General features: G+C 41.9%; 1 protein-coding gene across 2 annotated transcripts in view; it reads left to right on the top strand.

Annotated features, from left to right (window-relative positions):
• ARHGAP10 (Rho GTPase activating protein 10) overlaps window positions 1–23,499 on the top strand; it is a 131,387-nt gene that overhangs the window by 83,185 nt on the left and 24,703 nt on the right. For both annotated transcript variants that reach the window (XM_048509133.1, XM_048509132.1), the window contains exon 19: window positions 12,135–12,285. In XM_048509133.1, the coding sequence (XP_048365090.1) occupies window positions 12,135–12,285 (151 nt within the window). The remainder of the gene's footprint in view (window positions 1–12,134; window positions 12,286–23,499) is intronic.

Below are 23,499 nucleotides of genomic sequence, written 5' to 3'. Positions count from 1 at the left end.
CTTAAGTTGTCAGCACACAACTAAAGAATCCAAGCCCAGAAAAAACAAGTGTGAGGACACCACTACAAGCAGGCTTCTCATAGTGGGAAAGGAGGGTGGGTAGTGTGAAGACACTGTTAGGACTTGACAGTTAGATCACCAAAATCTACTTGACAGCTTGGCTGATGCAATCCTCCACCTTTCACCTAGTTTCAGTGGGTGATGCAACCATGACTAAGCACATCATGTGTGATTGCATCACTGCTCCCTGATTGGTTGTATGTCTCTATGTATATGCACAGAACAGTTTGGTCTATGCGAGCTTTGGTTATCCAGTTGCTGCGCTGCACTCTGTCAGACTGTTTTGTGCTTTTGGAAACAAGGAATAAAACCCTTCTGTTCTTTGAAGTGAACAACGCCTGGGTTCCTGTGTTTTCTTTTCCTCAACTGCTTCTGCTGTTACCACGACCGCTGCTGAGTGGATCCTTCTCAGACACATATGACTACTTGAAGAACAAGCATCTGCACTGAGAACTTGGCCATTACCTCCCTTTGAGTTCCTTTGGCTGTAGTCTTAGCCTTCTATCCTGTAAGAACATAAGAAGAGCCCTGCAGGATGAAAAATGAGGTCCATCTAGTTCTGCATACTGTTTACACAGTGGCCAGTCAGTTAATATGGAAGGCCAACAACAGGTATAGAATCAAAGGCTATCCCCTGACACTGCCTTCTGTCACTGGTACTCAGAGATTTACTGGCTCTGAATGTAAAGGTTTCCTTTGCTCCCATGGCGAATAGCTGCTAAAAGACCTGTTGTGCATGAATCTGTCTAATCCTCTTTTAAAGTTATCTGTGCATCTCTGGCAGTGAATTTCCCATTTTAACAGTAAAGAAGCATTTTCTTTTGAAGGGAATTGTATTTTTCTGAAAGTCTTAATAATTTATAGCCTTCATTAAGGTCAGTCACCCTATCATGGAGCTTCTGTCTGCTTCTTGCTCAGTTTGTGCTGGAAACTACCTATGATCTTTGCTGCTTCTCCTGCATAAACAGGTATTTTGGGAGCCGTTTCTTCAACTAGAAGACCTCGTCAGTGGCATGCCCTAGTCTGTGACACTACTTCTGTGTGCAAAAGGGCAAAGCAGTGTAGCCTAACATTTACTTTCAGTTCAGAGTTGTTTCTGACTTCCACATTAGCATTAATATAGTCCTGCTTGTTTTCTTTCACCATAGTAAATGTGACTGGGAACTGTCAGTTCACAATCTTGACGCCTTCAAGGTCTTAGCCTTGCATTTTGATCAGAATACTTAGTATGATAGTAGCCTTTTCCCCTCTGTTGATATTCATTCCAACTAGGACCATTGAATTGAGTCTGAGCTGTACTCCAATGTGATTGTTTCTGTCACCAGATTGTGATGTGAACTAGCAAAAACAACCACCATCAAAAGACATTAACTAGGCCTGTGGCTGGGGTGAGTTTTCCACCCTGGTTGCGCTTCTGTTGGCAGAATGTTGGAGAAGTGGTTTTCACCTGTCTAGTAGTAAAAAGTGTACCAAAGTACCTACAGCTACCATTTACAGCTTGTCTTCTGTAAACAAAAAAGCACTCAGGGGACAAACAACTTCAGAAATTTATGCATTTTGCCATTGGAGTAAATGTTAACCCCAAGCCCATTTAATATTTAGGGATTAAAGAATTTCTTCTTGTGTAAATTAAGGAAATACATTCCACTTCATGGCACAGTGTGTTTTCAGTGTCTGGATACTTTACTACTGTGAAACACAATAACATCTGCAACCACTAACCTGTCATAAGCAAAAATATTTTATTAGGAATTGTTTAAGCCTAAGAAGCAGTAAATGGCAAACCACCTTGTAAACATAGTCAGCTAACATCTAAGATGTTACCCCACGGGTCGTTAATGACCTGGCGCTTGCATCCTTTAACTTTTTAAAAAGATACTGTAGGAACTGGGGTTGGGGTAAAAATATATCCATAATGAAGTATGTCTGTTTTTTACAGAGTTGCTTAAGGAGCCCTGGCTACCTCCTTTGTTTTATGTTCCTGGCCTGTATATGGTTGGAGCATAAGCCCACATTGGCAGTCATTGCTATCATTGTAAAAGCCAGGTCTGATCCTTCAAAGTGGCTTTGAAGGCTAATAGACTTATTTAGTAAGATTTAGTTGAGAAGAGTGTGATGTCTATCAGTTTATCAGTAATGCCTATAAAGATAGAAAATCAAGAGGTATATTCAGAGGTGTAGCTCCAAGGGGGTGGAGGTGACGTACTGGGGGCGCCCCCCTGTGGGGGTGTGGTGAGGGCGTTCCGGGGGGCATGGCAGGGACATAAGAACATAAGAACAAGCCAGCTGGATCAGACCAGAGTCCATCTAGTCCAGCTCTCTGCTACTCGCAGTGGCCCACCAGGTGCCTTTGGGAGCTCACATGCAGGATGTGAAAGCAATGGCCTTCTGCGGCTGTTGCTCCCGAGCACCTGGACTGTTAAGGCATTTGCAATTTCAGATCAAAGAGGATCAAGATTGGTAGCCATAAATCGACTTCTCTTCCATAAATCTGTCCAAGCCCCTTTTAAAGCTATCCAGGTTAGTGGCCATCACCACCTCCTGTGGCAGCATATTCCAAACACCAGTCACACGTTGCGTGAAGAAGTGTTTCCTTTTATTAGTCCTAATTCTTCCCCACAGCATTTTCAATGGATGCCCCCTGGTTCTAGTATAGTGAGAAAGAGAGAAAAATTTCTCTCTGTCAACATTTTCTACCCCATGCATAATTTTATAGACTTCAATCATATCCCCCCTCAGACGTCTCCTCTCCAAGCTAAAGAGTCCCAAACGCTGCAGCCTCTCCTCATAAGGAAGGTGCTCCAGTCCCTCAATCATCCTCGTTGCCCTTCTCTGCACTTTTTCTATCTCTTCAATATCCTTTTTGAGATGTGGCGACCAGAACTGAACACAGTACTCCCAAGTGCGGTCGCACCACTGCTTTATATAAGGGCATGACAATCTTTGCAGTTTTACTCTCAAATCCTTTCCTAATTATCCCCAGCATAGAGTTTAGCCTTTTTCACAGCTAAGCTATGCATTGAGTTGACATTCCCATGGAACTATCAACTAAGACGCCTAAATCCCTTTCCTGGTCTGTGACTGATAGCACTGACCCCTGTAGCGTGTATGTGAAGTTTGGATTTTTTGCCCCTATGTGCATCACTTTACATTTTGCTACATTGAACTGCATTTGCCATTTCTTAGCCCACTCACCTAATTTATCAAGGTCCGCTTGGAGCTCTTCGCAATCCTTTGTGGTTCTCACCACCCTACATAATTTGGTATCAATGGGGCGGGAGCGTTCCGGGGCAGGGGACACACCAATGCACCAGGCGCTTTCCCCCTTGCTACGTGTTTGGGTATATTTGATAAAGACTTAGATGTATATTTTTGATGAAGAGTTAATTAACACTCAGTGCAGGCCACATTGGAAGTTCTTATGATAAATTTACTTATTCTTACATATATTTTCTGTACCTATTTGTGTTGTTAATCTGGAAGGTTGCATTCCTATAATTGATGTTGCTACTCAGTTTTCATACTGAAGACCCCTTTTCCTTAAGCTGGGCATTTTTCTTGGTAGGTATGAAGGAATTAAAAAGGAAGGCGTTAATACACTTCATGTGCACTGTAGCCTCTTTTATCAGGAGGAGCAGGCAGAATCCTCAACTAAGGCACTAGAAGTTCCCAGAGATTTTTCTAAACAGGTATAGAACAATTGCTTGCAATTGCACAGTTGCTCGCTTGGAAGAGTATCCGTTACGGGTCAGATACCTGATTTTTTGTGGTTCTCACCAGATTCTAATTAAGCTAGATTGTAACATGGGAACATGGTCCAGCCAAAGCTAATACATCCCAATTCCACTGATTTCAGCGTGAGACAGAGGGACCTTTTATCTTGATCTTAGAATCTCTCGAACTTAAAAGAAGATCATAACAACCAGCACTTTCTTTTTAAATCCTTCAATTGATTCATGAAGTGGATGTGCAATTATGATGACAGACGTAGGAGCAGAAAAATGTTTAGACGTATTCTTTAACCTTGAATGATCTTGCAGCTGATTACTAAGTTCCTAGGAAAGTGCACCTTGTTTTCAGTTTTCAGTCTGATATTCTCTTCAAGGCAATGTACACATTTATACCAGGTGGATTCTTCCATTATCAGTGAAGGAAGATAAAGCAAGCAGAATAGGTAGATCATAGCTTGTTTCTTCTGAGGTTGATGTTCTTTAGCTGTGCACTGGCAACTTAAGGTTTGTTATCCCGTCTTTTGTCTTTTTTCACTATCTTGGTAGATAAAGAAGTGCCTATTTAGTCTCTTTAATTCATATAAGCATTGTTTAAAAAGACCACGAAATAAGAATGAGTTCAGGACTGGTGAATAAAACGTAGAGGACTTTTTAATGAATTGTCAGGAAAGGAAAATTTGTGTTGCTCCTGTGTCTGACTTGCCAGAAGAAGTATTTTTAAAACATTCTTGAAATGTAGGTAGTAATGGAGAGTATCACTATATTTACTAATACCTTTTGCAGGTGTTTATATTTCAATCCTGGCATATTTGTTAACAGTGTCGTCTTCTTCAAATAATAGCGACTACTGGAAATGTTCATTTCATTAATTGTTAAATGCAGAACGCTATCAGGATACAAAGGAAGTTGCAGCCTTTGTACCGAGTGAGCTACTTTTAGAAAAGGCTGACTTAACAAATTCATAAATTGCAAATGATGAAAGGGCATGTGTTACATTTTAACCTTGGATTTTTAAAAATAAGCTGTCCATTTTGCCAGTAATTTCTTCTGCTAGTGATTATGGGACAAGCGTACACAGGTTTTAATAGTTGTATTCAATCCCATTCGGCAAGAATGTGCAAATGCACACCCGGTAATGGCATGTGCATAGAAACTGCTACAATTGTCTCCTTTATTTAAATGGCACAAGATGAAATGAAATGACAAGACGTGTCATTCCATATACCTTTTGCATATTATAGTTACAACTACTGCTGTTAAACCTTTCTTCTTCCTTGGAATTCAGGTTTCCAGGATGCCTTCCATCGTCAGACATACATTTGCTTAGCTTAACAAGCTTGGACCCAGTTGCATATAAAAACAGCAGTAGGCCATTATATGTAGACTTCGGTGTTATTCAGATTGCAGCCTGGGAACCAAACTGCACAATAAGTTTTTTTTTTTAACAAATTGGGGCCTGGTTACCCAGGGTTGACTCCATTTCCCAGCAATCATGCAGCAGGTTTGGAGGATGTGGTTTTAAACATTTGTGGGAACCCATGAGACTGTGGGATGGGGAGAGGAGGGGTGCATACTTTCCTCCCATGCTGTTTTCCTGAGCTAAACTGTTCCCAGAGGGCAGCTCTAAAATAGGGCAAATAACTCTCCCCGGGTCCATTGTGGCTTGGGAAATGGTGGGGAGAAAAATAGGAGGTCCTCATCCCTATGTCTTGCTCCCAAGCTGAACTTCTCCCTACTTTTAGAATAACACTCCCATAGCTAGTGTGTGGTTGAGGGAAAAGCAAGTCAAGTCATTAAGTGTTGTGTAGTTTGACCTTCACTTGTGATTATACACCTGACCTGAATACCAAAGAAGAAGAATGAGACAGTAGTAAGAAAAGAGTGTGAAGCAGTATTTTTACACAGCTTCCGCCTTTTCTCAATCTGAAAGCCAAGGGAGAATTTTCTTTCAGAGGACAACTGTGTTAGTGTGTAATAGAACAACTAGATTCAATCCCAATAGCACCTCAGGGACCAACAAGTGTTGGATGGTATAAGCTTTTGGAGAGTCAAAGCTCTCTCTGCCAGGTGTCTTGACAAAGAGAGTTTTGACTCTCAAAATCTTAGGGTCTACTGTGAAGGGTATACCATGTGCGCAGGCTAGCATGGTCTGTCTCAGCTTAAAATTTGTACCAGGTACTCAGATATAGTTTTGGGAAGAAGAAAATTCCAGCGCCTAGACCATTTGGGACTTTGTAAGCTAAATACAATTAGTTGAATTTAGCTTGAGAAGTGGTGGCCAGTGCAGCTTGTTTTAGTACTGTCTAACACTTGACAAAAGTCTGGCTATAGTAGCGTGTACCAGCTGAAATTCCAGAAATGTCTTTAGTGTTAGCCTCACATAGAGTGCATTACAGTAATCTAATCTAGAGATTCCTTGGGCATGGATGTCAGTGACAACCTACTGATCTAGCTGAATCTGAATGAAGGTACTCTGTGCCACTTACACTGAAATTAGAGAAGCAAAGCAAATTCAAGGAGCGCCCTCAAGTTGCGAACTTGCTCTTTCAAGGATATACTAATTCCCTCAAGAATGGGCTTTTCCAACTAAATCAGACCATTGCTTCTTCCAATCCAGTACTGTCTCTTGCAGACATGGAAGTGTCATGAACTGAATCTAGCCATTCTGCCTTCCAAAATGTATATTTTGTCTCAGAATTATTTGATCCTCTCCAAGAAAATACAGCCTCAGTCAAATCAGAATATTTTCTAACAAATTTATCAAACTTGCTTTTCTCTCGTTCTGAAAATTTAATTTAATTGGCTGACAGCACCGTCTCATTCTACGAGTACTAACAAGAAGATAATATAGTCCTTCTCCTTGAATATGATTATGAGTATTTGAGAGAAAAAGAATATGGAAAATTCAGTAATGCCAGCAAAGCTTTTGGTTCATCTGGTCATTGTGAAATATGGCTGAGGAGTTTTCAAGTGCTAGGATCCATGGAGTGGAAAGACAAGAGATTCCATTTTAATATGCCCAGAGTACTACAGTTATTTGAGATTACGTGCTTCTAAATGTAAATGACACAAATATGTTATTGATGAAATGCTACAGTCATCAAGCACATTATTATTAAATGACAATTGTTTCATATATATGAAATGTGGCAGTTAGCTGTGCCCTGCCTTAAGATGCATTTCCAGTGAAACAGTCAGTGCTGATCAAGTTACCCTTTTTTCTGTTAGGAATTTAGATTTCAAATACTGTAGAACATTTTTATCTACTCCTTTTTCATTATGTTTAAATTATTGCCAGTTGTCCCGATTTAATAAAACCTGAAAATTATGAGGGAAATTTAAAACCAGTGACAGTTGCTAATGAAAAATGGTAATACTGATTCAGTGATTCACATTCTAGAGATGCTTGATATATACAGGCATATGGTTGAGGGCAGAGATACTAGATATATACATATCGTTGAGGGCAGGGATAGTGCACAGCAAATCTATTGGCTGGCCTGGACCTTGTGCCCAACCCTATTCCCTGGTATGCTCTATGTTTTAACTTAGTTTTAATCCATGCAGTTATTTAGTGTATTTTAAATTGTGGTTACCCTCCCTGAGCCCTGCTATGCAGGGTGTGGGTGTGCTATAAATTTGAACAAATAAACAAACAAGTCAACAAATTAAAGTGTGACATTTTCAAAATTATTTGTATAGCAACTGTTTGTATAGCCCAGTGCCCTCCCATATCAATACCTTCAGTCTTACTAAGTGGAAGGGAGGCCAGCCTGCTGGAAAATTGTTTCTGTGCTCAACCATGGGTCTGGCGCAAACAGCTCCGTCTTACAGGCCCTGCAAAATTTTACAGGCCTCTTTCAAATTTCCCCAGTGAAAGGTGGGGAGGCAACAACAATTTTTCCGTGGCTTCAAACTTTCTGGAAATTGTACATCTCTAGGCTGTGATTGAGTGAAAAAGCTAACTGGCTCAACCCCAAGTTTAAACCATATGGAACAAGGGTACATAAATTACATGACAGAGACAACAATCTTCCTTGCCCTCTGAGTGTTCATTGGAATAGAAAGCCTTCATTTGTTTGGTAAGGATATGAAGGTAACTGAAAGGCTTTTGGGAGGCTTTTGGGAGGTAGTTCCTACATGACTGTTACAATATTTAATTGAGATTCCGTATTTCCATTCCATTGTTTCCATTCCAGCACAATACAGTGTGCTTTTTATTCTTACCTAGGAAATTGAATAAATGTAAACCTAATCTGTGTGGCCGAATCTGTGGTTTCTTCTCCATTTGAACTTTAAGGGTCCTAAGCTGCTGGTGATCTGGTTTAGAAACATAGAGTAGGAAGGGGTCTCTATCTAGTATAGCCCCCTGATCTAGTCCAACAGGCAGTATCTTAGCAGGATGATAGCAGTGGGACGTGCAACTGGGCACAAACAGCCACCACAAACTCTCTCCCCTCCTGAGTCCTAGTCCCCATATAGGTACAAGGTGCTTTCAACTCGTGGCTAGAAGATGCTTTTTGTGAGCTACCAACTGGAAATCAATGGCCTTGCTTTCCAGTTTATAATTAATTATGTAAACTGTGTGTTTGTGGTTCTGAAAAGCAGGAAATCTGTTTAGAGCACTGAGGTAGAACTGAGGCAAGAGACCCTTAGAACCAGAAGGTCTATATTGGCTCACATAAAGTGACTGAAAGTAAGTACTGAGATGAATCTCTAGGAGTAACTCCAATTATTTCAATGTTGAAATTACATACAGAGTAGAAACACATGCCACACACATGTTTTCAAATTCTTTCCCTTTCCCTTATAGCCTGGAGTAACAATGCTTTCATGCAGAATTATTCTATCAACCTCTTATCCGTTACATCTGGTATTATTTCATATCCTTATAAGAGGCTCCACTTTTAAACCATACACCAACCAGATGGATCTATGGTGCCCAGCAGACTCTGCCCTCCACCCCCACTGTCACAGTTCAGTTCTCTTAAGTCGCTCTTTACAGATGGCAGCAGTCCCTTCATATCCTTCTGGGGCTCTTTTTGTCCTTTCTCCACTTAGCATGCTGTACAAGTCTATTCAGTTGTCTCAGAATTCTAGATGGCAAGTTGAATTCCAAAAGGGGTCCATCCAAAATGGTTGAAAAGGTTACTTTAATGAACATTAGAAAGACAACAAGGGTGCTCACTACTGTCTTGTTTCCAGTGGCATAGTAAAAGTTACTTTGGAAGCTAGTGGTTTAGGGTTGCGTTCTTAAACGTATTGGCGGAACAAGTTCTGTTTCCAGATGTGGCATGAGAGGCAGTGTATTATGTATTGTGATGCGCATAATGGCCCACAAGAAGATGCTTAAACATATGAAATAAATCTGCTTTAGCTGTGGGACGCTCCCACGTCTTCCAGGAAAGTAGTGGTAGGAAGCTCAAGTTCTGCAAGTTTGAGTCAGCCACAGGATATTGCTGCTGCTGCATTTCAGGTTGAGCTGTTCAGGGGCCATGATTATACCAGAACAGACCTGACTTGTGTTTATTTTTATCTTCTGCACTTTAAGGTCAAATATTGCGTGTTATTGCTATGATGCCTTTGGGAACCATGACGTGGCCCTTCACAGTAGCTAGGCTTGTGATTTCTTCCACAGTACAACACAGTGGCTTCCCTGAGCTATTATTAGGACAGTCATTTTGAACTTGCAAAGCAGTTTCACGGCTTCATGATTATTTCCCAAGTGTCACATGCAGGGCTTTTATTGAACTAATCTTTTTCAACAGTTTTGGATAGACTCATTAGTTGCATCTTCCCTTTTACCTTATTTGCTTTGCTTACATTTGTAATTCGTTGTGTAATTGTTTTCACTTGTATTACTCGTGATTTGATGGTTTTTTTTAATTTCTTATTGTTTCTAATTGCAGTTACCTGTTAGAGATGTAATGAAGTATTTGCATGTGACTGAAAATAACCCAGAAATCTAATCATGCAGAAACAAAGCCATATGTCCTGTGTGTCTTTCTCTAGACAAAATGCCTTTTCCCATCCACCTCCCATCCATCCGCCTTTTCCCATCCACCTTATTTCATATCAGAATAGTAACTTGATAATGCCATCGATTCGGTGCCTCTTTTCACCCCTTCCAACACACATGTGTATTCACCCATCTGCTCACACACACATACAAAATTGGTTCTTCTTGTTGAAAAAGAAATGCATACGACAAAACAAACACGAAAAGCACCTAACAACATGTTCTTTAGGGCACAGCTTTTGTCTCCAAATGTGTTCATAGCGAGTGTGCATGCATGCGTGCACTCACCATGGCTTCAGCTGGATTTTTGGCTGGATCTGACATTGATCTGACATTGATGTCAAGTCTGTCGTTGCTAGGGTAGGTTGACAGAACTTGCTGCAGCAATACTGGAACCAAGAGAGTTGGGAGAGGGCTAAAGGCTACAGTTAAGCTAAAATGGGGAAATTATTCTATGCCAATTATACTGTTGAAAGATTCTGCCCCCATTCTGGAAGTGCTTGTTTGGAACAAGAGCCTTTGCTCTTGTGTGTTCTATGTTAACTCAAGAAGTAGATTAGGAAACAAGCTCATGCTAGGCTGTTGATGGCTTCCTTATCTGCCTATTTCTGCAGCAAATAGTAGTTATATAAAAGAAATGCTGGCAGATGTTTAAAGTATGTATACCCTCTAAATATCTGTAAAATGGCTTACATTTAAGGGTCTTCACCATTTTTTTCCAGGTAATTTTTCAGGTACTTTAAAAGATCTAGAACAGGGGTCTGCCACCTGCGGCTCTCCAGATGTTCATGGACTACAATTCCCATCAGCCCCTGCCACCATGGCCAATTGGGAATTGTAGTCCATGAACATCTGGAGAGCCGCAAGTTGCAGACCCCTGATCTAGAAAGATCACGACAACTTTTTTGGATTTTTCAAAACATTTTTGGGTCTTTTAAAGCAAAATCTGAGCAATTCTCAGCCACAAGCTGGATGCAGGCATTGGTTCAGCTGATCCATCCACACAGCACTATTGACTGCCCACTGCCTCTGAAGCCTACTTGGGCTTTTGAGGCAGCAGGGGAGAGCTGCGTGCAGAGATTGGCCGAGCCAATTCTCCACACAGCACTACTGGCTGTCTCACAGGCGCTGAAGCCTGCTTTGGTTTTAGAGGCAGCAGGGGAGAGCTGCATGAGAGCCAGCGTGGTGTAGTGGTTAAGAGCAGGCGGATTCTAATCTGGAGAACTGGGTTTGATTCCCCACTACTCCACTTAAGTGGCAGAGGCTTATCTGGTGAGGCTTATCTCCTACATTCCTGCTGGGTGACCTTGGGCCAGTCACAGTTCTTTGGAACTCCCTCATCCCCACCAATCTCACAAGGTGTCTGTTATGGGGAGAGGAAGGGGAGCTTGTAAGCCACCTTGAGTCTCCTTACAGGAGAGAAAGCTGAGGTATAAATCCAAACTGTTCTTCTTGTGGCTGCCCTGCTGCCTCTGAAGCCCACTTGGCATTTAGGTGAGATTCATGTGCAGGGATTGGTGATCTAATTCCCACACAGAATCCTGCTAGCTGCCTCAGTCTGCCTGGGTAGCTGGGCTTTTTTCACTTTGGCTTTACTTGAATGTTCAGCCCTACTTGCAATAATAAAATCCTAAGAAAGAACAACTGAAAAACAACAAGAAATTAGCAGGAAAGGCGGTGGAAGGACTCAGAGTGGAACAACTTAAAATGAATGGCGTCAGTATTTTAGTGATCATGTATTAGAGCCCAGCGTAACTTAGAGGTGTTTTTTTTTGAAGTTATGTGTTCCAATGGTTAATAAGTGTGTGCCTTGTTGCTGAGGGTAATGATTGCATTTGAGCTGTTCTTACCTTTAGCCCTCTCTGGGGGAAAGATAACCAATCCCCAAATAATGCTAAGTGGAAAAATATAGCAGAAGAGAATATAATCGTATGACTCTGTCATCAGCTTTGATAATTATGATGGAGGCTCTGGCAAAAAAAGGCATGGCTTCAGTGAAATGGTAGAACCTCTCTCTTGGCTTAGTGGCTCATAAAGAAATACTTCACTGTTCCAACCAGTTGGCAAACACAGATGCACATACCTAGGTCTGTGGGTTAAGTGATTCACAGAGCAGTTAATGTGTAGACTATATTTTTATGCTTTAAAAATTGTATTATTATTTTTTTAGAATCATGGAATAGTCCCAGAATTTGAAGAATGGGGTTTTAGCCCGTTCCTTGAATGGAACCCAAAGCAAATGTTATTTGATAATGGTTTATAGTTGCATGTATAGGTTGCTATTGATAGTAAATAACTAATTCCTGTTGTTCTCTTTATTACAGATTTTCCAAACTTTACCTGATGCCACTCTTTCTGAGCCAATCTCTGTATCCGTGTCCCCTCCAAATGCCCCACCACGACAATCCAGAAGACAAGGACAACGTAATAAGAGGCCTGTTGCTGTATATAATCTCTGTCTGGAGCTGGATGACAGTAAGATGTTAATTATATTTTCTATCTTGGCAGCAGAGTGGAGTTGCAGTATATCTTGTGTCATCAGGGCAGTCTACAGTAGTTTTCCATTTCACTATTATCTTTTTTTTAAATTAGAAAATGGAGAGAGTAGGGAAAGAAGGGTGCATACTCATGACATAGTGCTGTATATATCTAGAACTAAAGGACAACTTCTGTCCCTCTTTATACAGTGGCTACATTTTTAAGCCAAATCTGTGTGACCTTTGATGACAACTGTACAACGGTAAGATAAATGAGAAAAGATAGGAAGCAAAAGAAAAGCAGAACAGACTGTTAATGCACTTGACCATTCCGTTTCAAGTGAAATAAAAGCTTGGCTTTGGCGAACTGCTAATATTGAACTTGATTCTTCGCAAACAAAAAAAATCAGATAGTCAAAATAATGACTATGACCCATCAAGTGTTAAAGCAACAGTTATTGGGCTAACACATAGCTCGTTATTTAGAACAGCAAGGTTTACGAATTATGTTTGCTAGCGTTCTCTTAAAGTTTGTCATTTGCCAAATACTCACTTTTCGCAGGCCATTCTTTAGAAGTGCTTGAATTTAGTGATTTATTGCTAGCTTTTCAGCCATTTGCTTCCCTGTTATTATCATTAGTTCTTTACAAGGAAGGGAATGGGGCGGGGGGAGAATATCAGCTCTATAGTATTGGGACTACTGAGTGTTATGAGAGCTGTACCTTTAAGAGGGGCGGAGTGAAGAGAACCAGAAAACGGAAGCCTGTTGAGACATGCTGTGGGGGAGGACTGGGTTGCGTCCTTGCATGTAAATAGAGAAATATGAGGAGACCACACTTCAGCCACACCTGCAGCTAAAAGGCCTGAGGTAAGTGCTCCATGAGTAATGGGCCATTACCAGTGTTCTATCCCTTGTGCCTTTATTCTTTGGATGTCCATAGGGCTTCTACTGCAAAGGACACGAGATTAACATTTATTTGTTTATTTCTCTGGCCATAAGAAGGGTGGTGTCCGGCATCATGCACACAGATACCTTGCTCTTTTCCTGTGAAAGCACACCACACCAGGGCACAAGCGTCTTCTACAGCCATCTTTGGTAGAGTCTCCATCATCAATATGTGCAAGGTAGCCACCTGATCAACACCATTGACCGTAAAACACTGCTGCGTAGTCATCAATTCCAGAAACAGGGAAGCAGTGCGAAGAGCAGTGTTTGAGTTGTTATTCCGCTGGGTGACCCACAGCCTCCTCCATTCTACCAGTTAAATGTCTCCCATGTCGGATTGATCCAAGCGGAGAAAACTGGGTTGCACTTACCTGTAACCATTATTCACTGAGTAGTGTTCTGTGCAGAAGCACATTCCTCCCTTCTTTCTTCACTGTGGGCTGCTTCCGAAGCTTGCATGGTACTAGGCTCCATGGCAGTGAGGAAGGACTAAGAGAAGGAGTGCTCCCCTCCCTGGGTCATGTGCTGGTTTAGGTGGAAACAGATGAGGAGATGGAATGGTCCTAGTGCTTTAGAAAGTGCTGGAAGAGAAGAACTCTCTTGTAAAAACCTTCATGACAAGGCTGCATGCATGTGAAGTCCTTCATGCGCTTACTTAGAAAACCACTTGATGAACAATGGTTACATGCAAGTTCAACCCCATTTAACACCTACAGTAGCTATGGAAGGTATTAACAAAGACAGATGTATTGGTGAATTCTATTCAGCAGTTCATCTCTGGAGTCTCTCTTTGAACGTTACTTTGCTAAAGAATGGTGACTAGGTCAACAGAAGGCTACTGTGGTAGCTTTTCCATTAAAAAAAATCTCTCTGTCCATATGCATGTTTGCTAATGAGGCCCTGCCACAATCTATTCCTGCTTGCTTTTGCAGATTCACTTAACAGACGATTCCTTGTGTTGATTATACGTTCCTTTCATTGAATCCCAGGGTATCCTGCTGTACACTGTCTCCCTAGCTGTACAGTGGATGCTGGCTGAAACAGTGTCTGATGTGGGTTGGATACTACCAGACTGATTGTGCTGGAGAACTCATTATTGCCTTGGCAGGCTATACTTAGTACTTCTTGCTTGCCATTAGAAAATGTTGTAGGTTCTAATATGCCCAACATATGAAAAAGATCATATCCTGGAGTTAATCTGTGCTGAGAGAGTACTAGATTCTAATGAGGGGTTAGAAAAACAACCAGGAGCAGCAGTGGCGTAGGAGGTTAAGAGCTCGTGTATCTAATCTGGAGGAACCGGGTTTGATTCCCCGCTCTGCCGCCTGAGCTGTGGAGGCTTATCTGGAGAATTCAGATTAGCTTGTGCACTCCCACACATGCCAGCTGGGTGACCTTGGGCTAGTCACAGCTTCTCGGAGCTCTCTCAGCCCCACCTACCTCACAGGGTGTTTGTTGTGAGGGGGAAGGGCAAGGAGATTGTAAGCCCCTTTGAGTCTCCTACAGGAGAGAAAGGGGGGATATAAATCCAAACTCTTCTTCTTCTCTTCAGTGCCATGGTTGGACACATGGATGAACAGTGGCATCACCCACCTACAGGGCAGTGGGCTGGTTAAAGTGGTCTGTCTTCAGAGACTAAAGAACCTGGTTGATTGCAGAATGCTCAGCAGTTTTTTGAGGGTCAAATTACCAATAATTTAGCTGGAGTTTTCATAGGGATCTGGAGTTCCAGGCTCCATAGGCCAATAGGTATGGTTTTTCCTTGACTTTTCATTCCCAGGTAGAAACCCAGATTCCGAGTTTCATTGGCATTGTAGAGCAAAAGAGAATTGGAAGATACATTAAGTGACACTGACACAAAATGGGCAGAATCCGAAAGAGTAAGCTATGATGATGTTATCCATTCAATCGTTCTCGACCCTTGGCGACCCGATATGCAAGCTCTTTCCACATTTTTCGATTAAGTACTGCTTCCTTCAGCTGGTTGATGTTCATGCCTGTATCAGCTTTTATGGTATCTAGCCATCATATTCTTTGGTGTCCAGGTCTTCTCCTGCCACTGACAAGTCCGAGCATCATAGATTTTCTAGTGAATGTGATCGCATCACATGACCAAAGTGTGTAAGCACTTTGTAAGTATGTAAGTATGTATGCTATAGGAGTAAGTATGTAAGTATGTATGCTATAGGAGAATTCAAAATCTTATGAAAAGTCTGTAATGGTGGAGAAGTGGCAGTATTTCTCTGCTACAGCTGCATTAGTTTGTTAACAGCATTCCTTAATTGTTGACTTCAAGTGCACAGTCCCAGAACAAGAAGGCAACTGTGATGACTTTGTGCAATTCTGAGCTGATGAAATGTCTCAGATCTGCTCTGAATGTCAGTTGCAGATAAATCATGTAGTGAAGGCATCTGAAACACCATCTGGCTCTGTTTCTATGAATAGTTTTAGTCTAGTCTCCCTCAGTGATTTTGATAGGATTTTAGGGGCTTTGAGGACCACCACATGTAGCCTAGACTCTAGCCCCTCTTGCGCTATTAAAGTTAGAGAGGCTATAATAAATATAATCTGTACCTCTCTTTTAGAGAGGGACTTCCCTAGGCTGCTAAAGCAGGCTGTTCATAAAATGATAACTATAACAGACTGTGTTTGATGGAAAGATTGTCACCCAGTATCAAATCTCTCTTTTCTGAAGAAAATAAATGAGAAAGTGATGGCATAACAACTGCAGTATTTTCTGAATGACTCATTTGACTCTTTTCACTTTGGCTTAAGGCCTGGTTATGGAACAAGAGATGGTCGCTTTGATGGACAGTCTTTATTTAGGTAGTGATAGGATAAATGCCTCTTTACTAATTCTATTAGACCTGTCAGATGCCTTTGTCACAATGGAACATTCAACCCACAGAGAACACGGTGAAGGAGTCAAGGTGAAAACCTTTGCATGGTTAAAACTGTTTGTCAGAGCTGGGCCACATAGTACTAGTTGGGGTTTCAAAATTGGCAGAATGTGATTTGGTGTGCAGAGTGCTGCAGGATTTATTTATTTATTTGTTCAATTTATATACCAAGGGGCTCAGGGGGGGTTCACAACAATCAAATACATTAAAATATTAGTTTATCACCCATGCTTTTCAATATTTATGTAAGATGCTTCAATGAAGTTGCTGGAACTTCAAAGCTGAGTGTCAACCTCGCATTGATAACGCACAACTATGTATCTCTTTCTGCCAACTTCCAGAAGCTTCTGTCTGTTCTAGGCCAGCATTTATCAGCTGTACTCAGCTGTAATATTGGTTGGTTGCTTTGAAAAAGTAGATATCACTTTCATTAGGTGGGGTTAGCTTGTCTCTTTCTGCTTCAATTAAGAAGCAAGGTATTTTGATGAACGCTGGGTATTTTGATGTTTGAAAACAAGTGTGTACTTTATAGCAGCTCAATGGAGCCAGCTTCCTATTAAACCTATCTTATCTAGCCGTGCTCCAGTAACCCTGAGGCAGGACTATTGTAACATGCTCTACATGGGACTGCCCTTGGAGGTGACTTGGAAATTCAAAATATCAGCAAACTTTACATACTATTTACACACATTGGCTGCCTATTGTTTCGTCTTCACTGTTTCTGTGTTGTCCCACATTTGACTGCGCAGGCGCAAGCCAGTTGCGGAGACAGAAGTTCCAAAGCTTCTTCTAGAATCTTCGTTTGATGGAGTGCTCTTTCCCATATAGCTGCTGCCTGTCAGAATGGTCACGTAGCAAGAGGGGAATACTTCGAACACCTGTAGCAACAGCACTGTCTTCTTTTTTGAGCAGACACCTGCATTCTAGAGTGGCGTCTCCACCTGCTTGCCACTGTTCTAGATTGCGCTCCCCCTGTCCACGAACTGTGGTACTGTATGCTCATTGGTGCTGGTCATTCATCACTGATTTGTCTTTCGGGCAGTCCATGATATTGATAAAACTCTCTAATAGTACATTTTGATTTAATCAACATTCTTTTTCCTGGCTCTCTTCATTTTTCAGCTTTCACACCCATACATATTAATGGGGATATTTTGGTATAAATTTTCTTGACCTTGGTTGCCAGTATGACGCCCTTACCCTTACGAGTCTTTTCTAGCTCCTTTCTAGCTCCTTTAAAATACATCCTTGTCCAGCAACTTCGCTAATTGGAAACTATCCTTCTCCATATTCTGTCCTAATAGTAACCTCTTGTCTTGAGGTTATATTTATTGACCCTATGTTATTGATGCATTTATTGATGGTTGTTCTACGTTATGTTTATTTATGTTATTACTATGTTGTTGTGCACTGCCCTGAGCCTTTTGGGGGAGGGAGGTATATAAATTAAATGTACCATACCATACCATAGCACAGAGTGCAAGTTGTTCATCAAAGGAATCAGATGTTGTGGCATTCTCATTTCTTATAGCTTTTCATGATCCATACAGTGAAAAGCTTCTCTTGACTCTATGGGCGTTTCCGCACAGGCAGAAAATGACGTCCTAGAGACGGTAAAAACGCCGTCTCCAGGCCGCCATTGGCACGGGGGCGCAGCTGCAGCGCAGCCGCGCCGCCCTCGCACCGGCCGGCCCGAAGCCAGCGTATTCCCAGAGCGCTGGGAAGCGCTCTTTTAGGGAATACACCGCCGTGAAGCCGCTGCCGAGCGAACGGCAGCGGCTTCACGCCGCCTCTCCCGCCCGGCACTTACCTTGTCCCTGGGCCTCAGGCTAGCACTTCGCCGAGGAGCACTGGGGATAGGCGCATACCCTAAGCCACTGGGTGCAGGCGATGCAGGAGGCGAAATTTGTCCCCAGGCACCGACCGAGGCTCCAGCCCGACACGCCAAAGAGTCGTCCTTGAATTGCCGGGCGCCGGCGCTCAGCGGCACCCGGCGTCCACGCCTCTTCCTGGGACCGTCCGTGCTGGCGGGGCCCGGTCCCAGCGTCTTCGGTCGTTCGGCGCAATGCGCCGGACTCCAGCTCAATCGCCCGCCCGTCGCGGAAATGGCCTATGAAACACAGGCTAATCTTCTGAAATATGGGCCAGAAACCAATGTAAATTTGCAATATGATTTCTAGTCCCTCTTTCTTTTTCTGAATCCAACTGGAAAGCATTATCAGAGCTCATTGTAAAAACATTTCTATATTTTTTCTCCTTAAAAGACGAAGGCTGCAGAATCCTTTCATTAGTGTGAATAATCTCCTTGGTAGTTCAGTCTTCGATGTGATAAAGCTTCCTTTTCTCACTTTAACTCTGACTTAGTGGAATTCCTTTCCTTACTGTGCTTGTATTTGATTTTTCTGTGTACGGCAACCCTTGGATCTATCATATCTTCACGTTTTAATTATGAGGTCTAAATTAGCACCCTTGTCATACTATCTGTGACTGTACTGTGAACTGTTTTACACAGTTTGATGAGACTGTGATTTCTTGGTCCTTTTATTTTTAGCTACCTTGATGAAATGTTTATGTAGGAGGATTCTGTACATCTATAGCTCTTCTTTCTTTTTTTCATATGAAGACATTAGGTGTGGCTCAGTATTCTTCTAGTCAACCTGTGAGCTGCCTGATGTTGTTAATACAGTTCTTCCTATTTTAGCACAGATGTTCCAAAACTAGCAAGCAGCCTGCCTTACAGTGAAATAGGGCGAAGGTTTCAGAAAAGACAAGGGAGGGGTAGTACCTTAGCAGATGTCAGATATCAGCTGCCAGTAGCAGCTGCGAAGACATTCACAGAACAGGCTTCTTATAGGGAGTGGTTTTTACATCACAGCCTCTCCTCTTACCCTGTAATGCTGGAAGGCAAACATGAACAAGTAGCAGTGGTAAGGTGCGGCGGTTAAGTAATTAGCTGCATAATATAGATGCATGTGTACAAGAGAAGGCAAATCAAGGAAGATTGTGTAGAGTAATGATATGTGGCTCCTGGACACGCCACTTGTGACCACCATTCCCCAATGTTGCACCTGTTCCATGTTTCAGGAACGTGGGCAGGGCTTTTCCCCAGTGGGGCTTGTGGTTGGTAGTTGGTTCTTCCCTTGAAATAGCTGCTGCGGAGGAATGAATAAGCTGTGAATGTCCCTCAGAGGCAAGACTGCTGTCAGGCATGAAAGTAAATGTCTTTTTTTTAGTGGAATGTAATTGTGACTGTGGCTCTGTGTGAGCCATGGAATGAGTGCTTGTGGTGTATTTATTTATTTTTATTTATTTTTTTCGATTTTTTTTTTCGATTTTATTTATTTTTTTCGATTTATTATACCGCCCCATCCCCGTAGGGCTCTGTAGAGGATTTGTGGATTGAAGAGGCAAAATGGAGTCATCGCAGTGACTCTGACTACTCCAAACTGAAAGGAACTCTGCTAAAACCACTTTGGGAATTTCAGTTGTCCTTTTAGAGAATGTATATATCTCCTTTCAGTAGCTCACAGAGTAGGACCTATATAATGAAATAAAGGTACAACATTAGAGTTATCAGTATTGAAACAAGGCTTGAAATGAGCATGAAATAACATTTTGCAACCTAAAATGTTATCTAAAAATGACTCCTTGGGCTGGATCAGATAATAAAACAGATAAAAGGTAACCTCAGTTAAAACACTGAGTAAAAAGAAATGTTTTTACTCAGTGTACCTTCAGGATTGTAAGGGAGCCACCAAGTGACCAATGCTGTGTGCATTTGCTAACAATTTAAAAAAAAAGCTTTAATGGGGAAGTGAAAAACTTGAAGGTATTGAGATGGAGGTTAATTGAAATCCAGGTGTGCCAGAAACGTTTCTTCTACCAAAGAGCTGTTTACACAGTTTTGTTGGGTAATTCAGTCACCCCATCCGTTGCCCCAACTGCTGCAGCAGGGGCTGCAAATCATTTTCTGGTGCAAGGGGTTGGATTTGAATGGGAGAACTCTGGTCTCAAAACCCCATTGAGCTACAAAACTGTGGGTGTCATTCTTATACTCTAATCTGCATCACAAAGCTGTTATGAAGTTAAAATGTTCCTTTGAATTCAATGGAGAAAAGTGTAGGAAGCAAATGTAATGAATAGAGCCTTGACATCCACAGGTTAGAATACATTAAAGTAGGAATTCCCCCCCCCCCAACATTAACATATAGAATGCTTTGCCTCAATGAAGGAGCTAAACATCTGTTGTCCACTTGGAATTTGAAACTTATAATGTTAAAATGGATGACGTTTTACAGTATTTTTAATTTCTTTCAATCTCATTAAAAAATTAAAATAAGCATGGGGAAGCATACATCAAAGCATTACATTTGAAATTAAGGAATGGTTTTGAAATAACCACTGTGATTCCTTAAGCTCCATTGTCAATGCTATAGAGATTTTGGGGCAGCAATTGAAATAGTTCCATGGTCTGTAGCTGTGGCTCATTCCGCACATGCAGAATAATGCACTTTCAAACTGCTTTCAGTGCTCTTTGAAGCTGTGCGGAATGGCAAAACCCACTTGCAAACAGTTGTGAAAGTGGTTTGAAAACGCATTATTTTGCGTGTGCGGAAGGGCCCTAAGAAACAGATGCTGCTTTTGCATGTGTGCTGCAGCTGCCATGTGTGCTTAATTCATTTCAGAACTGTGCTTTTTAACCTGGCATCGTGGTAAGAGGTGGCTTCACATCTGTGCTAAACTTGATGCCCAAATGAGAGTATTTTTAAGGGTCAGAACAAACAGATTTTGCAAAGGCCTCAGGACATTATAGTGGACTGGAGCCCCTCCTGTTTCCAAGGCCAAGTAACAGCTCTGAACGTGTTGCACTCCTGCCTCTTTTGCAAAGGCGTACCAGGGGGAAATGGTGCCCGCCCCCGCTACACCTGGGGAGGGGACACCCCGGCCCCACCCCCGAGCCCCTCCTGCTGACTCCAAGCCAGCAGCCAGCAGTCCTTTCTGCCCTCCCCTCTGGGGAGGACAGAAGCAACTGGAAGACTCCATGCTGGGGCCTTTGCTTTTATAAGCTTGGGGGTGGGGCCAGATCCGTGGCTCCCGGGGACAGAGGGTACCCCCTGTCCCTAGGCAAATCGCCACAGCTCTTGTGTTGAGGTTTACTTCTGTACAGCATCATTCTTCTTCCATTTGGGGTTTTAATCCTTTTGTAGGATTCATGCTACAAAACTGCAGGCTCACCAACCAGAAGTGCTTTGCTTTATTGAATGGAATGTACTGTCATTGGAGTTGCTGAACATGTTCAAATTGGAGTAACTCTTTGCAGAACTGCAGAGCCCTCTCAGGATAGCAAAGCTCCATCATTACTGCGGCAGTTCCTCTGCAGTTTCCTTCAAAAGCAACTTATTGTTAATGTTACTTGCTCCAACTGCAGACAGATTGTATCTTTGCCTTAATGTGATGTTGCTCATTTGGAATGACATCGCCAAAGCTGATAAAATCAACCTGGTTTGTGTGTATGTCTTTACCTTACATTCCTAATGCGATAGAGAATTTTAATATATATATATATATATAAAATTCAAAAATGGAGGGCAAAGAGGAGAAAATGACTGATGAGGGAGGTTGGGTGACTACACAGGAGCGTGAATAAGTAGAGCAGAGAAATAAAGACCAGTTGAACATGATCACATGCTTAAGGGAAGCTGGCTCAAAAACAGAGTAAAAAAAATTGTGGTATAAGTGCTTGGGAAATGATAGACAAAAAGTGAAGTGGAAACATTTCCTGAACAAAATGGAGGGGGGAAAATTGAGAATTAAAAGGAAAAATCATAGCGCTTGGCAGCAAGATATGTTGTAAACAACTCGTGAGGAAAAGGCTATTCTCAAACTGGTGTAACTTATAGAACTGCATAAAACTCTCAGGATTAAGGCAGTTAGCTTTCTTCCTGGCAATGTCACTCACCTCCCCCTCCCCCCGCCCACTTATCTGTTTCTGGAATTCTCTGGAGAAGGGAGGCACTGGAAAATATTTCCACAATGCATTTGTCTTTGATGTTAGTCTTCCCAAGACCCCAATCACAACTGTTGTTAACTTGGGTTAATTGAGTTAACTGGTAGACAAATGCAACAAAAGAGTCTCATTTGCAGTTGGTTTCTGTAGGTTGTTGGAATATTTTTGTTGATGGAGAAAGATATTCCCTTTTGATGTCTGCTTCAGTTAGGATATAACTGTGCTGCTTTACACTGTAAATTAATTTGCTTTGACTTATATTGATGTAACCCAATCTGTCTCTTTTGCTACACGAACTAATTCATGTTGTCTTCTGTTATCCTTTTTGAAGTGGCTTTTGTTCTTGGCATTGTAATGTGACTTAATAAAAAGATCCAAATTTCACACCATTGGATTGTTAAAACCTTGTTGAAATGTATACTTGTGTATACTTCTATAATGTAACGTAGACTTATGTGATTCCCCTTCTCATACATGATATTTGATTATAATATAAACCTGCACACACAAGAGCTTCAGCTTACATGCAAGTTCAGGCTAAATTTCTGTTGGTTGTTGTGGGCTTTTCGGGCTGTGTGGCCATGGTCTGGTAGATCTTGTTCCTTATGTTTCACCTGCATCTGTGGCTGGCATCTTCAGAGATGTATCACTGAGAGAAGTGTGTTACACACTGTGTCCAGTAAGAAGGGAATGTTTAGTGGGGTATATATTGTCCATGTCCCAGGGTGGGGAACCAATCAGTAGGTCTTTGGGTGGAACTTGCTATGCAAAGGTATGGTTGCCTGCATTGTATTGCAGGTGGGGTTTTCAGTCTATTTACATTCGTATTCGCATTTGCTTTCCTCTCAACAGTATTAGAGAATGCAAATCCTGTGTCTGGGTGGAGTTCATTGTCCATGAACCCCGCATGCCCTTGGCCTTTGATTATGGTGTTTTTAAGGACTGGTAGCCAAGTTTTGTTAATTCTCAGGTCTCTTCCTTCTTGTTGAATATTCCCTTCTTACTGGACACAGTGTGTAACACATGTCTCTATGATACAGCTCTGAAGATGTCAGCCACAGATGCAGGCAAAACATTAGGAACAAGGTCTACCAGACCACGGCCACACAGCCCAAAAAGCCCACAACAACCAGATCAGTCTGGCTGTGAAAGCCTTCGACAATACATTAAATTTCTGTTATTTATATAGTAAATGTTGCCATGGCTCATGATGACTTTCAATTATAAATAAACCAGTGGTAGGATTAAAAAAATTGAACAACTGGTTGTTTACAAGCAACATTTTAACAACCAGTTCTGCCGAAGTGGTGCGAACCTGCTGAATCCCACCACTGAAGTAAACCTACAACAGTGGTAAAA

Source organism: Sphaerodactylus townsendi, linkage group LG10 (assembly GCF_021028975.2).
Source record: "Sphaerodactylus townsendi isolate TG3544 linkage group LG10, MPM_Stown_v2.3, whole genome shotgun sequence".
In the NCBI taxonomy this organism is placed as follows: domain Eukaryota; kingdom Metazoa; phylum Chordata; class Lepidosauria; order Squamata; family Sphaerodactylidae; genus Sphaerodactylus; species Sphaerodactylus townsendi.
Note: the sequence above shows the minus strand (reverse complement) of the source record. Positions and strands in the feature narration are given on the sequence as shown.